Source organism: Phalacrocorax aristotelis, chromosome 2, assembly GCF_949628215.1.
Source record: "Phalacrocorax aristotelis chromosome 2, bGulAri2.1, whole genome shotgun sequence".
NCBI lineage: Eukaryota > Metazoa > Chordata > Aves > Suliformes > Phalacrocoracidae > Phalacrocorax > Phalacrocorax aristotelis.
Genome location: NC_134277.1, coordinates 117,380,606 through 117,401,560, shown reverse-complemented (window position 1 = coordinate 117,401,560; position 20,955 = coordinate 117,380,606). Strand labels below are relative to the sequence as shown.

At 42.9% G+C, this 20,955-nt stretch overlaps 1 protein-coding gene across 9 annotated transcripts in view; it reads left to right on the top strand.

Moving 5' to 3' along the window:
* The window catches only part of ZNF521 (zinc finger protein 521), a 237,129-nt gene that overhangs the window by 191,693 nt on the left and 24,481 nt on the right, over window positions 1-20,955 (top strand). For all 9 annotated transcript variants that reach the window (XM_075084890.1, XM_075084889.1, XM_075084883.1 and 6 more), the window contains 2 exons: window positions 10,467-10,598; window positions 13,276-13,391. In XM_075084890.1, coding sequence (XP_074940991.1) covers window positions 10,467-10,598; window positions 13,276-13,391 — 248 coding nt within the window. The remainder of the gene's footprint in view (window positions 1-10,466; window positions 10,599-13,275; window positions 13,392-20,955) is intronic.

Below are 20,955 nucleotides of genomic sequence, written 5' to 3'. Positions count from 1 at the left end.
TGTGCCTCTTTGCCTCCAGCTAGGTTTCATGCCCTTGTCCTGCTTCTGCTCACCACCTCTTCTCCTCCATCAGCCTTTTCAGTCTACCCCCTTTTTTTCTTTATTATTGCTCCTACATCTGTTCTCCTTCCCCAACCAATCTTTGCCTGTCAGTGATACATTTCTTTTCAGCCAACTCTTCTCAGTTTCTTTTACTCTGTTGTTTTTCCTCTTTTCCCCTTATTATTTCATGTTCATAACTTTGCCATTCTTCTACCTGAAAGTTCATTGGAGGTTCTTAGGCACCACCCAGTTGCTAGCATAGTGGGAAATAATGTCTGTGCTTCAGTGAGGAATTAGGTTTGATGAAGAGCTGGAATATATCTGTAAAAGTAGCATTTAGAATTTTTAAAAAAAAAGCCAACCCACAAACATGTAACAAATAGAGGAAAAATAACTAATTGGCCCTCATTATTCTCTTATCCACAAACAAAGGACTTTTAATATAGGAATCCCAACAGCTGTTTGTTCAGCTCAGTGTGAAGTCTTAGTACCAGCAGAGAAAGTAGGACGGAGAGTGGCGTAGATTTAGAGTGAAGTCTGGTCCTTTTTTGATATGTGAGCCCAAAGCTGCTTGCTTGCTTGCTTTATAGCAGGATCAAAGAGAGAGATAGGGAAAGGTTAGTGCAAATTAAAATTGAGCTTTCTCATGCTTTCGTAAATAAAACAGCAAACTAAGTCAGACGAGCAATATAAATAATACTTTATATTAAATGGAGCTTTATCATTTTGATACACTGCTGTACAAGGGAGATCTCCCCTGACTGGCAGAGCAGTTTGCTCGGGTGAAAAGAATCTAATTAAATGCCCAATTATCAGCATAGACCTGAGGGCCATAACGGCTTGAACCACTTCGTCCTTCCCCCATTTTACTGAGGGCTGGGGGGAGGAGGTGGAGGTTAAAAGGAATGAAAGCAGGAAGTTGATACACCCCTAAATGAGTTTAAGAGTTGGATCAATATCCTAGCAATTGCTGCTCATTTCGAAGTGTCCCTCACCTATGTAAGAAGATGCCAAATAATCTCTGATTTATGTAACAGCATTCAGATTTGGAAAAAATTGTCAATAGTATCTGATGTGTTAGATAACATGAGGAGCACTGTTATTTCTTCATGCTATCAGTTCAAATATCCAGTAATACAGGAAAGCCCTATCTTATCCTCTTCTACTCTTTTTTTTTCCATTTTCCTTTTTCTTCCCCTTCTAAGAGTAAGCAGGCAATTCTTTGTAGGTTGGATAAACAGCATTTCAGCATTTAGAGGCTTTATCTCTAGACATCTAATGGCTGCATGCCAAAAGCAGGAAAGCAACTCTGACCCTTCCTGTATACTCAAGACAAAAGAAATACCTGGTGAGAGTTGTGTACAAAACATAATTTCTACTCCTCGTCCACTGTGATGTGGAATTAATATTGACGCTTTGATTGTCTCCATGCAAGAAGATGTTTTCCCGGTAGCCCTAAATTTGGAACAGGTTGCATTTGGTTTATGTAACATGAAATATTCTCTACTAGTTTAACAATTTGTGTTTTCTTCATGAAATTCTTAAAAGTAGATATACCTGTACTTCCACCAGTTCCAGAAGTCCCAGATGGATGGGCAATACTGGTGTCTATTTAACATCAAATAATAGAGAAAGCTGGTTCTGCAACCAGAAAGCAAGAACAAGAAAAAGAATAAGTGAACAAAAATATTGAAATTAAATGAACAATGCTTAAAAAGCCAGAAGTTTTTACTTATATTTTACTGTTCTTAATTCTTCTGAATACGAATGTGACATTTTTATTAGTTTTTCCCCCTACAGTTTGATTAAATTGTTAATAACTACTTTGCTCAGGCAATCTCTGAGCCATTCAAATTGTAATTTTACTTTACTAGAGAAGGTTTGGTCCAGAAAACTTTCTTCCTGGAAAGAAATAGCCTCTTAGCTCATGGAAGAGAAGAAGAAAAACTTAATTCTAACCTTAATGCTGACACTGTGTTCATAAAAATGGGCAGATTAAGCAGGGCCTGGCAATTCATCCACTTGAATTTAGTAAGAGAGTTTTCATTCTCTGTTTGGGGTGGGAAACAGACATTGTAGCAGCTCTGGGATTTGGTTTCTTTATCTCTAATATGCAGATAATCATCTGTATCTCACTGTGCAGTGTAAGGATGGAGGGCTTGACCTTGCACTTTGGCAGAATTTAGTCCCACAAAGTCTAGACGAGTCTGGTAAGACAGGAGGCCTGCTCCCCTGAGTTAGTTATGCCAGCATTTGAAGGATCAGTCTCCAAGTTTTTAATCAGTGAACACTAAGTGCTTTTTGAAAAGGTAAACGTTGAGCTGGATCATCTGTCTACAAATAACTCATACCACTCAGCTTATTCCTACCGGTTTAAATTTCTTTTTATATCCCATGGTAAAATTGTTTCCAAAATAAGCTCTATCACATGGGATTTTATTGCCGTGATGAAGTGTAACCTTGTAATGTCTATAGCTACGTGATGCAACACAGACTTTTTTCCGAACAAATTTTAATACCTTTTCCTGGTGCAGTTACAGACAAGGAGTAGCAAATTATGCATGTCCCATCAGTTGGTGAATAGCCCTGTTGCTGAATTCCTGAACTCTCTCCTGGTAGCCAGTTGCCCAGAAAATACCGTTCTTTGATGGAGAGGGCATTTGCTGCATTTAAATCATTCTTACTTGAGCTGAAAACATGACAGTTATTAAGAAATAGACCCTGCCAGTTGCCCTTCTTTTATTTTCATCCAGCGTCACCAAAGCCAGACAATTCATGGCTTTAATAGAACATACAAGGCACATGTGGTAAGAAGAGTTCACTTACAAGCAGCCAAAGTGAGTGCAACCAAGCAAAAAAGTGAACAGTTGGTGAAGTGAAATGCATCCCTTGCTTCAGACAAAAATACAGTAGAATGAAAGATGCAGTAGACTGGCTTTCCCTTAAGCAGATCTAATTTCAAAATCTGGCCCTGGAGAGATGAACTTTTGCTTTAATTGAGGAGGTGGATCCCAGCTCTTTGTCACTCCATCAGTCAGCACCCTTTGCTGTAGCTCTAGCAATATGCTGCAGAAGGCTGTAGGGTTTATTCCCTGCGTTTAGAATAAGGCTTCCTGCCTGGTGCTACTTAGGGCCCAGCATGGCCTGGCCTGAACAGCACAGTGCATATCCCATCCTCTTCCTTCTGACATTGGCCAGTGTCCTTCAAGACAGAGTCATAGCCTGGTCTCTGCTTTCCCCTTGCAAGGCTACAGTTGTTGGTGACTCGAGAGTTTAGGGCTGTTCTTTACATCTTGTCCACCTCCTCCTCAGGCATGGGCAAAGCCTTGCCAAAAATCATTCTGAACTGAAAAAAAAAGCAAGGGGAGAGACATTGCTCAGGTTGCAGCCTGATGTTTTGAGTTTCCCAGTCTCTAGCTAACATCATGATTTCGTTTAAAAATGGTATTAAGAGTAAACACAGACCACCGTGCAGGCCTGCCTATGCAAGCAGTAGTGTGTGGCACAACAGGGAAATGCAAGATAACAGTGCCAATAGGGGGAGGAAAGTGATTCATTCCCCCACCCTGCCAATTCCACCCATAGATGTGGTGATCTGCCCTGGACACTGCAGGGGAAACACAGGTGTGCTTTCTGTCCGATCCTCCATCCTGTCCCATCAGGATTGAACCGTTAGTTGGGACTTTAAAAAAACCTGGTTTTCCATGACAGGTTCTTCTCACAGCTGTAAATTCCAGCTGTATTCTTTTTCCTGCTGCAAATTCCAGCTGTTTACTTTGCCTTTACTATGTCTCCTTCTTTATCACTATATTCCCATGCTTTTCATGCCAGCTCCACAATTAACACCGTGGTGGATACTGTTTTTTATGGGGGGGGTGATAAAGTTTGAGAAATTGAAAATGACAGAAGCACTATTATAATCAGGGAGAAATTATGAACGTGGTGCTGGAGACTTCAGGCACTGTCTCATTGCAGCTTGGAAGAGGTGTTGTGTGTACCTTAGCAGGTGAGGAGACTTGTCACACACTTACGTACCATAGTGGGCCCTAAGACCCAATTTTGAGCAGGAATTAGATTGTCTCCAGTGGCACGGAGAGGCTGGTGAGTGTGTGGGTGTGTGACTGGTAGAATTAAAAGGATGCAGACAAATACAGCACTATAAACTAGAAAGCACGGATGGCTGTATACTCTGCAAATTATAGTCTTGTACGGTATATTTTGTCCTTCCCTGGTTTTCAGTATGAGATGTTGTAGCCAAGGGGTTAGCTGTCATCCATGGCGTTCCTTCCTTACTACTCAGATCTCTGGCTTATAAATGTGTGCTGCAAAATTAACTCAGGGAAGAGTGGAAGCAATGTGAAGAAGGAGGAATTGGTTTAGGGGCATGGTTTGCTTGGAAAAAAAATTATAAAGAAAACACATTGAGTGTACGAGCTGTGCATGCTTTAGACCTGAAAAAAAAAAATACAGGGACTGCAGGCCATTTCTTTCCTGTGTTGTATGTGGAGGGCAGAGTTTACACTACTTCTTAGCAGATGCTTTTAAGCATGGACCCAGCCTCGTGATGATTTACCAGGAGGACATCATCATATTTGGACCTTTGCCTATAGATTTATTCAGAATAAAAGGCAGGAGGACCCTTCTGGACAATCTCCAGGGTGAACAAGAGAAAGAGTTACTTATAAACTGTTACAAATTGGTACTCAGTAATGGCTGTAGTGTTGATCAGACAATATAAGAGGGCCCCCAGTGGTTACCGACTTAACAGCTGCATGTAAGTCAGCCAGTGAACATTTGCTTGTAGCTGCTCTAGTTTTGTTTTTATTGAAGAGCAAGAAGCATAAACATGGGACACACAGTCTAGAGGCTGCTTAAAGGGTTTCACTTGTTTAAAGAGTATATTGAAATGTCAGGGCCTTCCGTGAAATGAACAAGTTGTGCGTTGAGTTGGTAACACAAATTGGGCCAGGTCACCAAAAGCAGTGCATGGGGTGGGGGGTGGATCTTGCCTGCCATGCAAGTAACTCAGCAACTCTGCAGAGTGGGTAGCCGGTGCAAAGACAGGGGATCCCCAAATGTGAGTATATGCTCCGCATGAGACTGATTTTGTTTGCTTTTGTAGCTGGTTATCAAGTTAGTTGCTGAGGTAATGGGCTGCACCTCAATTAAAATCTACCTACCCCCACTGAAAAATTTAGTATTTGTGTAAATATTAAACATTTATATGAATATTAAATGCATTTATTTAGAATTGATTCATGTTTACATTTTCCCACTATCTGAATAAAGATTACAAATGGAAAGTAATTTACTTATGCAGAAATTCTGCATGCATCAAACTCATTTGTCTACCAGCAGTGGGTAAACCATCCTCATCCATGTTGCAAGGTCTTAACCATGTCCAAACTCATATCCTAACCATGTAAGGGCAACAGTAAGCAGCCGTTCTGTGCTGTACAGTGGGTACTTTGTTCTTACCTTCCTTATGGAGTTGTTGGATCCATAATGTGAAGGACGTGCTGACTTGTTTTACGATGTACCACATCAGGGAATGCAGTGCATGGTTTTCTGTTAGATTTGGAAAAGTGCAGGCTTTATATTAAAGGTTCATTTCTTTTTCATCATTCAGCTAACTCATTTGCACTGTAATGTACTTTCCTATTCCTCCTCCTGATAGTTGCTGCTTTTATACCTATTTTGCAAGCCATATTTTTAGTTTAATCCAAACGGCAGTTGTCTAAAATTCCATAGCATTGCTTATTTCTTACCTATAACTCTTAATAAAAAATAGGGCTGTGCCAACCTATTATATCCTTAATAGAATATTCTAATGGTTATTAAATCAATTGACTCTAAATCTCACTTTAATAAATGAGTCAGACAGTATTTTCCAATTACTGTCAGCCGCCACCTTTCCAAAGAGCAGATTATTTTGATTGAATTTTTTAAAGCTGTTCAGCATTTTTTTTTCTTTTTTTCCCTGAGTAAGAGCAAAGAGCAGTGGCTCTGTTCTGCAGGGAAGGAGAGCCTCTTGGACTGTATCTGACACTCCATTCCATTTCAGATTTATCCCAAATGGAAACTGAAAATGTGACATTTCACCGGCCCTTTATTTATTAGTGATATCATACTTTGCACTTCCATAGCACCCTATGAAACTGTTTGCTAAACATGAAGAGCGAGACAGGGGCCAGCATGTAAACAGAGCCTTTTGTATCTTCTTTCCACACCTGGCACCTCTGCAAGAGCTGCTACACCCTGGCTCTTTCATGCCAGTGGGAGATAAAATGCTGGCCATGCTTTTAAATTCTCTACGGAGAGCAGAGCAGGGACAAAGCCTGGTTCTCTCATCCTTCTGCATTGCTGTGTGACCCAAGCAAGCAGGCAGTTGTGTGCCCAGACATGTTATCTTAAACCTTTTCAAAGGCAGGTGGCAGTGATTCCGGGTCTTCTGTGTATGGTAGCTAGTCCTGGACTCTTCTCCAGCTCCACTGTCCCTGTTGTATTAAAAGTCTTGAGAGATACTAATTAGGTCAGCCTATTAAAGTAGAAATTAAAAATTAACACCTCTTCTTTAGAGGTGGGTAGTCTGAGAAACACAGACCATACTGTCATGCCCAAGGTTGTCAGAGTAAGCCAATGTTGGAGTTTGGAACAGAATCCAGCACTCCTGGCTCTTCTGCCAACGCTGTAACCTTATCTGTCTCACAGAATCACAGAACGGCAGGGGCTGGAAGGGAACTCCGGAGGTCATCTTGTCCAACCCCTCTGCTTGAGCAGGGACACCCAGAGCAGGGGGCACAGGAATGCGTCCAGGTGGATTTTGAATGTCTCCAGGGAAGGAGACTCCACAACCTCTCTGGGCAGCCTGGTCTCATGTTCTTGAATTCAAGGACTGGAACCTGGCCCTTTGTTCTGAGGATGCAGCATAGAGCAGGTCATGTGCACAAAACACATGAAAAAGAGTGTGAGGGGAGGGATTGATAACTCCCTGAACAGTGGGACTTAGGAAAAAAATTATTCTATTAGTTATACAAATGTAGTCATATTTTAAATGCGGTCTTTAGAACTAGGAGACTAAAAACATTTTATTTTTAAGAGAAAGCTTAGATTCTGCACAAATTGATGTCTCTTGCCTGGGGAAGTTTCCCGTCTGCCCCAGGCAAGTGGGTGAGGGGATTTTTCAAACCCTGTTTATAAGCCTTTAGGAAAATCGGATTTGCAACATGCAGCAATCAAAGTGGTTTTGATGTTTGTGACCAGGAGATCGCCTCGGATCTGAGTGATATGGGAAATACAATAGGGTCACATTTAATGGGGTTCAATTCTTCTTGAACAAGTACAAATACTGTGTAACTAAAATCAGGAGTGCATGCCTTTCTTCCTACTTTTTCCTCATTAGCTAAGGTAATGGACAGAGAAAAAAGCCTTCTCTGTCGTCTGTAGCTCCATATAAAAATATTTCTTTTTAGGAAGTCTTTCTCCCTTGGAATGTTTGAAGAGCTCCCCGTTCAGTGTTCCCATGCTCAAGAATGATTAGTGTGGTTCATTTACACTTTGCCAACAGTAACTCTGTGATTTGAGAATTGGCATCGATTATCTTCACCTTGACATGTGGAAGATCCAGAGATGGAGCTCCCTTTCTCCTAATTGCTTTGACTGTGTGTATCAGCACAAACAGTTTGATGAAGAAACTTCACCCTACAGGCTTTCTAGCCCATAATTACCCTTTGTGGGGACTTGCACCATCTTCAGAACTACCTGTTTGATAATGACTCCAGCAAGGATCTGAATGTAGGAGAAATTATATGATCACAAGTGGCAGTCTGTACATTCCTCAAAATTGATATACAAGTTCAGGAAAGAAGAGGCATGTGTATATGGTTTGTTGAGCCTTCTTCCTCTTTTCAGTGCTCTGTTCTGCAGCTTTGCTCACAGCTGTGTGTTGCTGCCTGTTGGGAGAGCATGGCGTACAGCCTGCCTTGCGGGATACGGCTGTCTCTCTCAGATGTACAGAGTGGTGCATGCCAGGTTGTTTTTCTTCATGCTCCCCTTGATGGTGCTTGCATGGGCCATACTTGTCTTCTCTCAGCAGTAGCAAAAGCAGAACACACTGGAAGGGTTTGTCAATGAAGGTGGAAATGATGGTGGAAAAACCCAAATCCCAGGCAACTCTTGAGAATCCGCTAACATTTTCCCTGCTATGGAAATAGCTAGCATATATTTGATAAATGGTTGCTAATTTATCTATAAAGAGTTACAAATGTGTCACCTACCCCTAACCTGCGCCTGGGAGTCTATTGCACAGAGTATGTTCAGCCAGCAGAGCCTGACTGCCAGTGTGCCTGTCTGGGTGGGACAAGTACCCCTGCAGCCTGTGCTCCGCTGCCTCAGTGGCAGTAGTCCGTGGGCACGGGATTGATAGGACTGGCCCTGCTGGCCTGCCATTTCACAGCCCTCTGATAGCTTTTCAGTGTGTGGCCATTGAACATTGCTTTCATGAAGGGTTGGGTAGAGGATGAAGGGAGGTCTGCGGTTTGCTGTGTGGGTGCGTGGGCGACACTCAGCCATGTTTGTCTATACCTGTGGCATCACTCCATTGTCTAAGACTGACAGAAGGACAGGAGAGTTAAAAAAAAGGCCACATGCTGAAGTGTCCATTTTAAAGAGCCAAAATGGAATCCTACACTCCTCTCTCAGTCACTACGTGAAAAACACGGTTTTACCATGAAAGGCAATGCTGTTCAGTGGAGAGACAGCTCCCCAGTTACGGACTGTTGTCAGGGCAGAAATTTTTGTAGTCAGCGTGTTTTTACCTGTTTACCCCAAAGGAGATACCCTGCCACCCAACACCAATTTTGTGCAAATCTTTTGGCTTTGTTGGTTTTCATCCTCCCCTTACCTTCTCATTATAAAGAGCTCTGACACCTTGCAGAAAACCACACGACAGTAGTTTTCAGTAGTCCCACCTGCAGAACAGCCACCACCGCCTGGCTTAGCTTGTGCTGTCTAAAGCCCACAAATGCCCACCCTTTACTAAAGATGCTGTGACTTAGGTGAAGGCTAAATTTTGGTTTTGGAGTAACGGGAAGTGAAAGCTGAGGGTGACCATTGATATTTTTTCAATTCTTATACATTACTAAGGATCATTTTGAGAGGATGTGTGGCCCCACTCAGCTACACAAGCACCGTGTCATGTTTTCTTTACATTGGTGGGCAAGATTGTTGTGTGCAGTACAAAACGTCATCTCTGCTGTCACTATCTACAGCAACTGCCAACTGTGAACATCCGTCATCATGGTCACTAATCACTGCAGGCAGCGCTCTGTTTGGCAGGAGGTAGGCAGCGTGGCATTTAGGTGTTCAGGGCGGGCAGAGCGCTCTCCTAAATCACTCCTTTTCACCTGAGAAACAGTAGGGAGCTGTGCCAGTCGCCAAGCGCTTTATTCCCGCTTGATTTTTAATAATCAGATACAGTATTTACCTGTGAGATCAATGCTACTCATGTAGCACACCGGTGACATACAGAAGGACCTTTTCTAAGCTGCGCTGTGGGAATTGAGGCCTCTGCAGCAGGGCTGGAAGCCACTTCTTACCTAGCAACTGTTTCTAAGTAGGACAGCCGTTGACTGCCCTCATGGCGGAGTGGATGAATCCTGCAGCACCCTCAGGAAGGGAACCTGGTGCCAGGCACCAGCCGGCCTTGGGAGGACAATGGGAGGAAGCGGAGGAACAAGCGGCAGGGAGTGGGAAGGGTTTTAAAGCCACAGGACCTTGACAGGAAAGCTGCGTCAGGAGACGCACGGGGACTTTTCTGAGCTGTTAAGAGAAGAAATGCAAATAAAGGGAAAAAAATCTAGGATTGTCACAAAGGGAGCTGGGAAAACCTGCAGCTTGCAAAATGTTTCATGTATGCCACTGGGACTGAAGACATAGAGCAGGAGTGATGTGAGGGTATAAACTACCCTGTCCTGTCATGGTGATTTTACAAGAAACGCTACGTCAGCGACAGTGCCAAAAACGCGTGCATTCGCAGCTCTTACCCGTGATAGGCGGGATGATGTGTGATCGGTGTTAAATTGCTCATGCGCTATTTTGCAAATGTACTTGGTCGTGATTGGGTGACTCTGCTCAGAGATGATGTTTCAGGTCCCACTCATCATTTCCTACTGAAGTCTAATGCTCTGCATTCCTGTTTGGTAGTATTTGTATGTAGGAAATCTGTGCTTTTAATTCCTAGTTAAGCTTTGTACATTCTGAAACCTTCCAGGTGAAAGAACACATTAGCAGGCATACATGGTAGGGGGCGTCCAGTTTCCTGAGCTTAGGAAAACAAAACATCTCTTCAGTGGATAGATCGTGTTAGAGTGGCTCTTCATTAAGGGCTGTGGTGAATTTTACTTTTCCTTTGATTTCTCCCACAGATGAAGGACTGAACCATGAATGCAAACTCTGCAATCAGACATTCGACTCTCCTGCCAAACTTCAGTGCCACCTGATAGAGCACAGCTTTGAAGGCATGGGGGGCACCTTCAAATGTCCGGTGTGCTTTACAGGTAGGAGGCAATCGCTGCTTGTCCTAGTCATGCCCTTAGCTTGTGCGTGCAGAAGTCCAGTTACAACTGTGTCATGTGCTGGCTTTAGGTCAGTTTTAGGAGGGAACATTATGTTCATTCTCATTGGTAATATTGATTAGAAATTGTTTAGGAAGCTGAGCTTCTTGGAAGGACAGGCATCCATCTGTAAGAACTACATTTCAAGCTCTTCTATCAGAAGTTTGAGTTTCTTGTAATTACAGAAGTGCTACACTGTTAACTTCCACAGTATCATGTTCATTACCTTCATATTCCAAACTTGCTGAGGTTAAAACTGCCCATAAATTTGTGCTTTAAAGCTACAGATGTTTCATCTAAAACAATATAACTCAGAGCAGAACTTGGCCCCGCAGGCAAAGGCTGCTAGGCATAGCCTGTGCAGCAACATTCTCCTCTGATCGGGTAAGAAAGCCCACTTGCATGTGTTTGTTGGCTTGTGGTGAGAAGAAACACCCTTGTAATGTGCTTTAGAAAGCAAACCATGCTGCCTTGCCACAAGTCAAGTTCTGCTCTCCCCTGACACAAGTCCAAGTGTGGAATAATCCTCCCCAAGTCAGTGGTGTTATTCAGTAGTAAAACCCAAGTGAGAAAATAACTTGACCCAGTAGGGCTAAGCACTGCAGTGTTTTGGCCATAATGAGGAACAGAAAAATGCTGTTGTTGGAAATGAAAACACATTAAAAGGATGCCTACAGAGTTCTTGTGAGTTTTTTTAAGGAATTCTTAATAGAACATTTCATAAAATGATAACCTAAAACATAAGTGTTAATATATAGCTTACATGCCCAATTTTGCTTTACAAGATGGAAATCAAAGATAATCACAAACATGACAAAACACACTTTGGGTATTCTCGCATCAATGGCATGCTAATTCTGGAAGCCATTCAAGGTTTCTGTTCTCCATTAATGGGAGTGAAGGATTTTCACTGATAGGCAAATAGACCCTTTAATACCTTCATTTTACTTCTCTTTCTCTGGCAACTCCCCTCCCAATAAAACCTAAGTGCGCACTACAGAGCAAAATTAAAGCTGAATTTTTCATCTCTCGGATACAGTGGCTGGTGATGATTATTACCTCACTGTGTTCAGGTTTCACGCATCTCTGTGGGTTATAAAATTTAAAAAATACATAGTTCATCTTCACTGCACAGCTTGTCATAGTAATGTTTGAGTGTAGATAGTACTGCCATAAACAGTTTGCCTGTTAGGCATTAGTGTTCAATAGTTCTTTCAGTAAGGCATTGGTGGGTTTTTTTGTAGTTTTGTTACTGATTCTACTAATTGCTTTCCCTTGTCTTTGTGGATGCATTAGGAGGTGATCTTTTTTTAGTGTAATGCCATGGGTCTTCGATTTCCAAGTTTGGGGGAGTTATAAGTGCAACATAAAAAACTTGCAGATGTAAGGAGTACCCACTGACGGTTCTCCTTGTGAGCAAGATCCCTGATAAAACTAATCCTTTAATGTTTGAGCCAGTAGCCTTGTGAAATATGTTAAAGAGTGTGGAGATAAGTCGATTCCAATCTGTGTGAAACACTTTTCCTTTTTGCTGATGGGGTAAATAGACACTGAGCATTAATCATAAACAATGGTGGTTTATTAGCAATATGCCATTAAATTATTTCAGCATGTCTTGCTAGAATATTAAGAAGAAGTAAAAATCACCAATATAAGTTTTGTATGGAAAATGGAATCTGATCTGGTTTTTTTTCAGGGTAATGAGAAATGTGATTAAAATGTATGACTCAGAAGAACAATATTCTGATGTTTTTTGTTGTCTTGCAATTAGAATAATTTTAATGATTAGGAGTGGAGTCAAAGTCAAATGCCAGCATCTTTAATAAATCCTTTCCTTGCCTATACAGATTAATATTGTAGATGCAAACTTTTTTAGGTCACAGTGCACCAGGCATCCATCAGAAGTCAGTGCTGCCAACCCAAACACTGCCTCTGGCATATACAATTTAATTATTAATAGTATGTCTCCTAGGTAAACTGTTACACAGTCTTAGGGCCTTGTTTTGTAGTCATTAAAATTGAACATGTTTATATTATTGAAACCCTTGCATTCAGTGTGTAGGCAGAGTTGATCTTAAAGTATCTAAAGAGAATTTACCTGCAGTTCTGTTTCACGTTTATAGACATTGCCCCAGTGTAGCTGTGGGATATAATTTTTAGCATGAACACATTTAAATACAGAGCTGTTTGTTAGCTTTAACTTTAGGCACACAGAATAAACAGGACTTTGGCATCTGTGCTTTTCAAACCTGTTGGTTGCTAGGAAGTAAGTTTTGTGTGTGTTCAAGCAAAGTGCAGTAAACATAAAGAAATAATTCTGAAAAGAAAATGGCATTTTTAAATTCTTTAAATTTGAAATCTTCATTGGTTGTCCTGTTAGGGTCTATTTCTTTTCTTTGTTTATCTGTTTCAATTCATTCATTTTAGAAGAAGAATCACACTTTGTAGATAAACAGTGTTCATTGGTACCCATTATAGCAACAGTAGAATGTGAAATCAGAGTGCACCAGCCTAATTTTACCTCTTGGAATTGCTGACTGTTAATGGGAAATTGCTTATAAAAAACTCTTCACCTGCAATATGAAGTAATGAAAAGCTTATTGTTTGTCTAATATTCCAGTGTTTGTCCAAGCAAACAAGTTGCAGCAGCATATTTTCTCAGCCCATGGACAAGAGGACAAGATCTATGACTGCACACAGTGTCCACAGAAGTTCTTCTTCCAAACAGAGCTGCAGGTACCACACTTGTTACCTGGGGGTTATAATAGCATTATGTATTTGATAGCTGAGTTCAAAGCTTTAATTGCCATGACCTCCTATGATACTTGCTTACCATCAGGATGGGAATGAGGGAAGGATGAGAGAAATTGCAGGTGGTTCAACCCATGCTGCTTCAAAAAGGTGCTGGCAGAAAGCCACCTGGTACAGACCTGAATTTTGGGAGTCATCTTTGGATTCTTGCTCTGTAGGTTGTTGCATCTCAAGATGTTCTTGAGGAGAGAGAAATGGGCATCCTATTCTGTTTGATATCCATAAACATTTACTCAAGCAGTAAAATGGAAAATAAGCATATTCTTTTGTCTCCAAATGTGAAAAGTTAAGCACTGAAGTAGGAGTGTAGGGATGCAGCAAGGTGGGAAAGAGGGGAAGTAGACAGAATTTATCTTGGTTTACCTGCTGGCCATTTCCCATAAATACTAACTTTGTGAGGAAAAAAAATAATAGGTCAAATGAATGGTACACTGTCTTCTTGTGTTCTGTTGTCAGACTTATCATAGAATCATAGAATTATTAAGGTTGGAAAAGACCTCTAGGATCATCAAGTCCAACCGTCAACCCAACACTACTGTGTCTCCTAAATCATGCCCTTAAGTGCCACATCTACACGTTTTTTGTATACCTGCAGGGCTGCTCTCTGGGCAGCCTGTTCCGATGCCTGAGTAATGATGATGACTTGTAATGATACTGTTACTAATGGTAAACAAAAGGACAGAGAGGAAGAAATAAATGTTGAACAAGATCTGAAAACAATTTTGGATGAAGGGATTACTTACTATATATTAACATTCTGTGCTGCTTTTCTTGCAGTGAGAAGTGGTAGTGTATTATTCCTGATGTGGTGTTACACTTTGAGAGAGCAGCAGAAGATTGTTTCTAAATTATTTTAGTTGAAGTATTAAGACAGGTTGACAGATGAAAAATTATCAGGGTCTCTGAGGGTCTATAAGGGTGGAACAAGGAAAAGTATTTGTACAGTAAGGCCTTTCCTACACCATCTGCCATGTGATTTTATTTGGAATGAAGAGATTTTTCAGCATTTCAGGTTTTTAGGTAGTTTTTTATAGCATGGGCCCCCATCCTTAAGTCCTTTGACCAAAGTATCCACAATTGATTTTGCTTTGGACCAGAGCTGGACTTCATCTCATCACCAGCTAGTGAGGCCTGTGCACATGTATGCCCATTTGGTATTTCACTTACTGAAACCTTTACATGCTGAAAACCTGGTTATTAATGTTTGGCATGGCAATATGAAATATTTCTTCAGAGAAAAAAGAAATAGGAGCATTTAAACTATGCTGAATTCATTGTGTGAGAGATTGGTATTTACATCAATTGCACTGCATTTTCTCTCTCCTAATTTCATAGAACCATAGAATCATTTAGGTTGGAAAAGACCCTTAAGATCATCAAGTCCAACCATTAACCTAGTGCTGCCAAGTCCACCATGGAACCATGTCCCTAAGCCCCATGTCTACACACCCTTTAAATACCTCCAGGGACGGTGACTCTACTTCCCTGGGCAGCCTGTTCCAATGCTTGACAACCCTTCTGGTGAAGAAATTTTTCCTAATATCCAATCTAAACCTCCCCTGGCACAACCTGAGGCCATTTCCTCTCTTCCTATCACTTGTTGCCTGGGAAAAGAGACCAACACCCACCTTGCTACAACCTCCTTTCAGGTAGTCATAGAGAGCGATAAGGTCTCCCCTCAGCCTCCTCTTTTCTAGTCTCCTTTAGCTGCTCCTCATAAGACTTGCTCTCCAGACTCTTCACCAGCTTCGTTGCCCTTCTCTGGACATGCTCCAGCAACTCAGTGTCTTTCTTGTAGTGAGGGGCCCAAAACTGAACACAGTATTTGAGGTGCAGCCTCACCAGTGCCGAGTACTGGGGGACAATCAGTTCCCTACTCTTGCTGGCCACACTGTTCCTGATACAAGCCAGGATGCTGTTGGCCTTCTTGCCCACCTGGGCACACTGCTGGCTCATGTTCAGCTGTCTGTCAACCAACACCCCCAGTCCTCTGCCAGGCAGCTCTCCAGCCACTCTTCCCCAAGCCTGTAGCGTTGCATGGGGTTGTTGTGACAGAAGTGCAGGACCCAGCACTCAGCCTTGCTGAGCCTCATGCAGTTGGCCTTGGCCCATCAATCCAGCCTGTCCAGATCCCTCTGTACAGACTTCTTACCCTCAAGCAGATCAACACTCCCACCCAATTTGGTGTTTTCTACAAACTTACTGAGGGTGCACTGGATCCCCTCATCCAGATGGTCAATAAAGATTTTAAAGAGAACTGGCCCCAACACTGAGCATTGGGTAATACTGATCATGTCTGGCCATGAACTGTATTTAGCTCCGTTCACCACAACTCTCTGGGCTCAGCCATCCAGCCAGTTTTTTACCCAGCAGAGAGTGCCTCCGTCCAAGCCACGAGCAGCCCATTTCCCCAGGAGAATGCTGTGGGAAATGGGGTCAAAGGCTTTACTAAAGTCCAGATAAAAAACATTCACAGCCTTTCCCTCATCCACTAGGCAGGTCACGTTGTTATAGAAGGAGATCAGGTTGGTCGGGCGGGACCTGCCTCTCATAAACCCCTGCTGACTAGGCCTGATCACTTGGTTGTCCTGTATGTGCTACATGATGGCACTCAAGATGAACCGTACCATAGCCTTCCACGGCACCAAGGTCAGACTGACTGGCCTATAGTTCTCCAGATCCTCCTTCTGGCCCTTCTTGTAGATGGGTGTCACATTTGCTAACCTCCAGCCAACTGAGGACCTCCCCGGTTAGCCAGGAGTGCTGATAAAGGATTGAACGTGGGTTGGTACTTCCACCAGCTCTCTCAGTACCCATGCGTGGATCCCATCTGGCCCCATAGACTTGTGTGTGTCTAAAAGTGGTCACTAACCATTCCCACTTGGATTATGGGGATTTCATTCTGCTCCCCATTCCTGTCTTCCAGCTCAGGGGGCTGGGTACCCAGAGAACAACTAGTCTTACTATTAAAGACTGAGGCAAAGAAGGCATTAAATACCACAACCTTTTCCTCATCTCTTGTCACTGTGTTTCCCCCCACATCCAATAGAAGAAGAAGATTCTCCTTAGCCCTTCTTTTGTTGCTAATGTATTTATAGAAACATTTTTATTGTCTTTTACTGCAGTAGCCAGATTAAGTTCTAGCTGGGCTTTGGCCCTTCTCATTTTCTCCCTTCATAACCTCACAGCATCCTTCTAGTCCTCCTGAGTTGCCTGCCCCTTCTTCCAAAGGTCATAAACTCCTTTTTTTTCCTGACTTCCAGCCAAAGCAATCTGTTCAGCCAGGCCAGTGTTCTTCCATGCTGGCTCATCTTTCAGCACATGGGGATGGCCTTCTCTTTTGTCTTTAAGATTTCTTTCTTGAAGAATGTGCAGCCTTCCTGGATTCCTTTGCCCTTCAGTACTGCCTCCCACAGGACTCTGTCAACCAGGCTCCTAAACAGGCCGAAGTCTGCCCTCTGGAAGTCTAAGGTAGCAGTTCTGCTGACCTTCCCCCCACCTTGTGATCACTATACCCCAGGCAGCCTCCAACAATCCCGTCATCCACAGGTCCTTCTGTGTTCACAAACAACAGGTCCAGCGGGACATCTTCCCTAGTAGGCTCACTCACCAGCTGTGTCAGGAAGTTACCTTCCACACACTCCAGGAACCTCCTAGACTGTTTCCTCTCTGCTGTATTGTATTTCCAGCGGACATCTGGTAAGTTGAAGTCCCCCATGAGAACAAGGGCTAGCGATTGTGACAATTCTCCCAGCTGTTTATACAATATTTTGTCTGCCTCTTCATCCTGGTCGGGTGGTCTATAACAGACTCCCACCATGATATCTGCCTTCTTGACCTTCGCCCTGGTTCTTACCCATAAACACTCAATCTTACTGTCACCATCATTAAGCTCTGGACAATCAAAGTACTTCCTAATGTACAGGGCTACCCCACCACCTCTCCTTTCTTGCCTATCCCTTCTGAAGAGTTTATAGCCATCTATTGCAGCACTGCAGTTGTGCGAGTCATCCCACCATGTTTCCATGATGGCCGCTATATCATAGTTTTCCTGCCGCGCAGTGGCTCCGGCTCCTCCTGTTTGTTGCCATGCTGCAAGCATTGGTGTAGGTGCACTTCAGTTGGGCTATTGATCCTGGCACGTTTTTGCAGGGAGAAGCCCTAATTCCTACATGACCATTCTCAGGTGCTTCCATGGTTTCTAACACATTCATAACCCTCGTGTCTTTGCTGCCGCATGGATCTCCATCCCCTACCTCCACTAAGATGGCAGACCAAAGGACGTCACTAGCACATTGTCCCTCAAACTTATCTCTAGTCAGCCCGGTTTTATCCCTTTTCCCCTTCAAATCTAGTTTAAAGCTCTTTCAGTGAGCCCTACTAACTCCTATGCGAAGATCCTTTTCCCCCTTTGAGCCAGGTGTACCTCATCTGTTGCCAGCAGGCCTGGTGTCGCATAAACCGACGATCAAAAAACCCAAAATGCTGTGGGTGACACCAGACTCAGAGCCAGGTGTTGATCTGTTGGCTTTTCCTGCTTCTTCCTTCATCATTCCTTGCAACTGGACACACCGCACCCAAAGGGTGGTGGTAGATATCTCTTTTTCAAAGTGGCCACCTGTCACAAGTGGGGTCCCCCAGTGATCAATATTGGGCCCAATGTTATTCAACATCCTCATAAGGGATCCACACACACTGCACAGACCACTTGTCTAGGCCATAACGCATTTATCAAAAACCTTGGAGAAGTTCAGGTAGACAATGTCCACCGCCCACCCCATGTCAACCAGGCAAGACACTTTGTCGTAGAAGGCCACCAGGTTTGTCAATGTGCCTTTGGTGAAGCCATGTTGGCTTTTCCCAATCACGTGCTTCATTTGACTTGTGATGGCCCCCAGGAGGATTCGTTCCATAACTTTTCCAGGGATTGAAGTAAGACTGATGGGTCTATAATTACCTGGATCCTCCCTTGAGCCCTTCTTGTAGATAGGGGTAACATTTGCCTTCCTCCAGTCCTCTGGGACATCCCCCATTCTCCATGACTTGTCGAAGATTATGGAGAGTAGCCTCGCAATGACGTCAGACAGCTCTCTCAACACCCTCGGGTGGAATGTGGTCTGAGGGCTGTACCAGGGCAGGAAGCTTTCTCTTCACATCTTTAACCCAGGCTCCAGGGAGGCAGCAGATGCTAAGAAGTGTGTCCGGTCACATATTGGGCCTTCTGTTCCCTTCAGAAGGGAGTCTCCTAGGACAGTGACCCATCTTTTTTTCTTTATGGAAGCAGTTTTGATGCAGGGCCTAGGCCAACTTAACGGCGGCAACATCTCCAAGCTAGATGAACCATTGTCCTTGTTATTGTTCGGTTCCACTTGCAGAGCCTCATACCTATTACACACCTGGGAAGGTGGGGTAGTCAGAGAAGAGACACGCCTGCTGTGCTGGGCAGGAGCTTGCTGCCATTGCCCCCTGTCCCTTAAGTCACTGTGTTCGGCGATTGTGTTCTGCATTGAAACAGTATGGAATCAAGCCTTTCTGGTAGCCTTCCCTGCCTCTTTCTTGGTGGACCCGTAGGTTATGGGAGCTCCTGTATTACCTGCAGTATCATACCAGTAACATTCCAAGGTGCCTGTGCTGTATCTCTCTCCTATTTTTAATAGATCCAAATCTGTTTCATTTAGTGTCCATACCAGGTATTGCACAGAAGCGCTGACCCAAAGTGGAAGAGGAGGACATAGAAAAGGAAATAAAAAGGTGGATGTTTAGGGGAAAAAAGACAGTCATACATAGTGATGGACAGGAAGAGGGAAGATTGAGTTTTGAAGTCAGAAAATGGTCTGGGTTCTGTAGAAATTTATTGGACTTGTGGGAAAAACAAAGGAGAAACTGAGCGGAATGAGGAAAGGTCAGAAATTAACTTTGGTGTATGTGTTTCTTTCACAACATGGTTTTTGTGGAAGGACCTTTTTTTGCCTTTTTTGGTCAAAATACTTGTTGGTTCTTTTTTGCAAAGTGTTTCCAATAAGGTGAAAGTGCTTTGTCAGGAAAAAAATATTTAAATACTTTTGGCTTACTGATTTTCACAAATTCTGTTGTTCATCACTGGTTAAACAAAATGAGGAAGTAGGGAGAAGTAGGGATATGAGCAGTTCCCTATTACTAGGGAAGAAGTACCGAAAGGGAAAAAAAAAACAGCCAACCTAATCAAGAGAGAAGGTACAGGTATGCAAAAGACAATTATGAAACGAAAGAAATGGGAACAAGAGGATAGAAATTAGTTTTAACAGCAGAATTCAGATTGGATTTTAAAAAGGCAGAATAGGTAACTCAGTTCTGAAGATGCAAAATATACAGAGATCCAGGTGTAGTTGTGACATGTACAATCACTTCCTTACTAGTCTGTCCCACCTAAACTGCGCTCTTATTTCAGAATACACGGAGTACCAAGCAGCTGCGTTCAGCTTTTTCATTATAATTAAAGCATGTGGTTTTCCACTCAACTCCATTCATCCCTGCCCAAGACTGAGGGCAAGATTTTGCTCCCTCCATCTAAGCCTAGTTCATTAGAACTTCAGCATAACAGAGGCACCTGGTTTTCTAGTAAAGGGCACAAATGGATGTCACTACTGAGGGACAAATTATGCTCTACATTGGCTCAGTGACAATCAGTGTGTTGGTTGTTCCAGGCTGCAGAAGGCTCTTAATAGACCACATCTCCATACCCTTAGAGACAGGCTCTCTCTGGCTTATCTCCACTTGCAAAAAGGAAAAGGTATTAATTTTCATGTTCACTTAATTCATTATGTTTATTATTTTAATTAACTTGGGTACCCCCACCCCAGTTGAGAATGCATTATGTTTAAAAAAATGCAGTACCATCATGCCATTTGCATTTATTTGTTGGAATCACTGGCTTTCTGCTCTCACCTCCAGTTATCTACCCAGGCTGGTGAAAGGGCAGCGAAGCACTTAAGCAGAGCAGTAGGTACTGACCTTTGGAGTCTGCTTTTGGTGAAAATACATTGATCTCAAGCCCACTCTCATTTAAAACCTTTTCTAGGAGGCATTGCTTTGTTTGGGCTATCTACCAGCTGAAGCAGTGGAATCTTTGGCAACTAGCCTCCAGGTTATATTTCTCTGTCCTTTCACATTACTGTGGTTTTTGTTGGGGCTTGCAGCATAACAGTGTATTTATTCCCTCTATCAGGAATGGTTCCTTGCTTTTAATTTAAACATGCATTTAAAGTGCATCTCCCATGCATGAGAGATGCTATCATCTCAGATTAGAAGCCATGGACAGCACGCCACAGCTGTAGTGCAGAGTAAGAACATGAACAAGGTAGAGCAAAGCAGAACACAATAGCACAGAAGCCCTATCCACACGTATAGTACAGCTGATAATTAAAGGGAATTAATTCAGGGTTACAGCAAATAAATGCATTATAATGATGATTAACTTGGTGTTTTGCCCAGTGCAGTTCTTCGCTTAGCA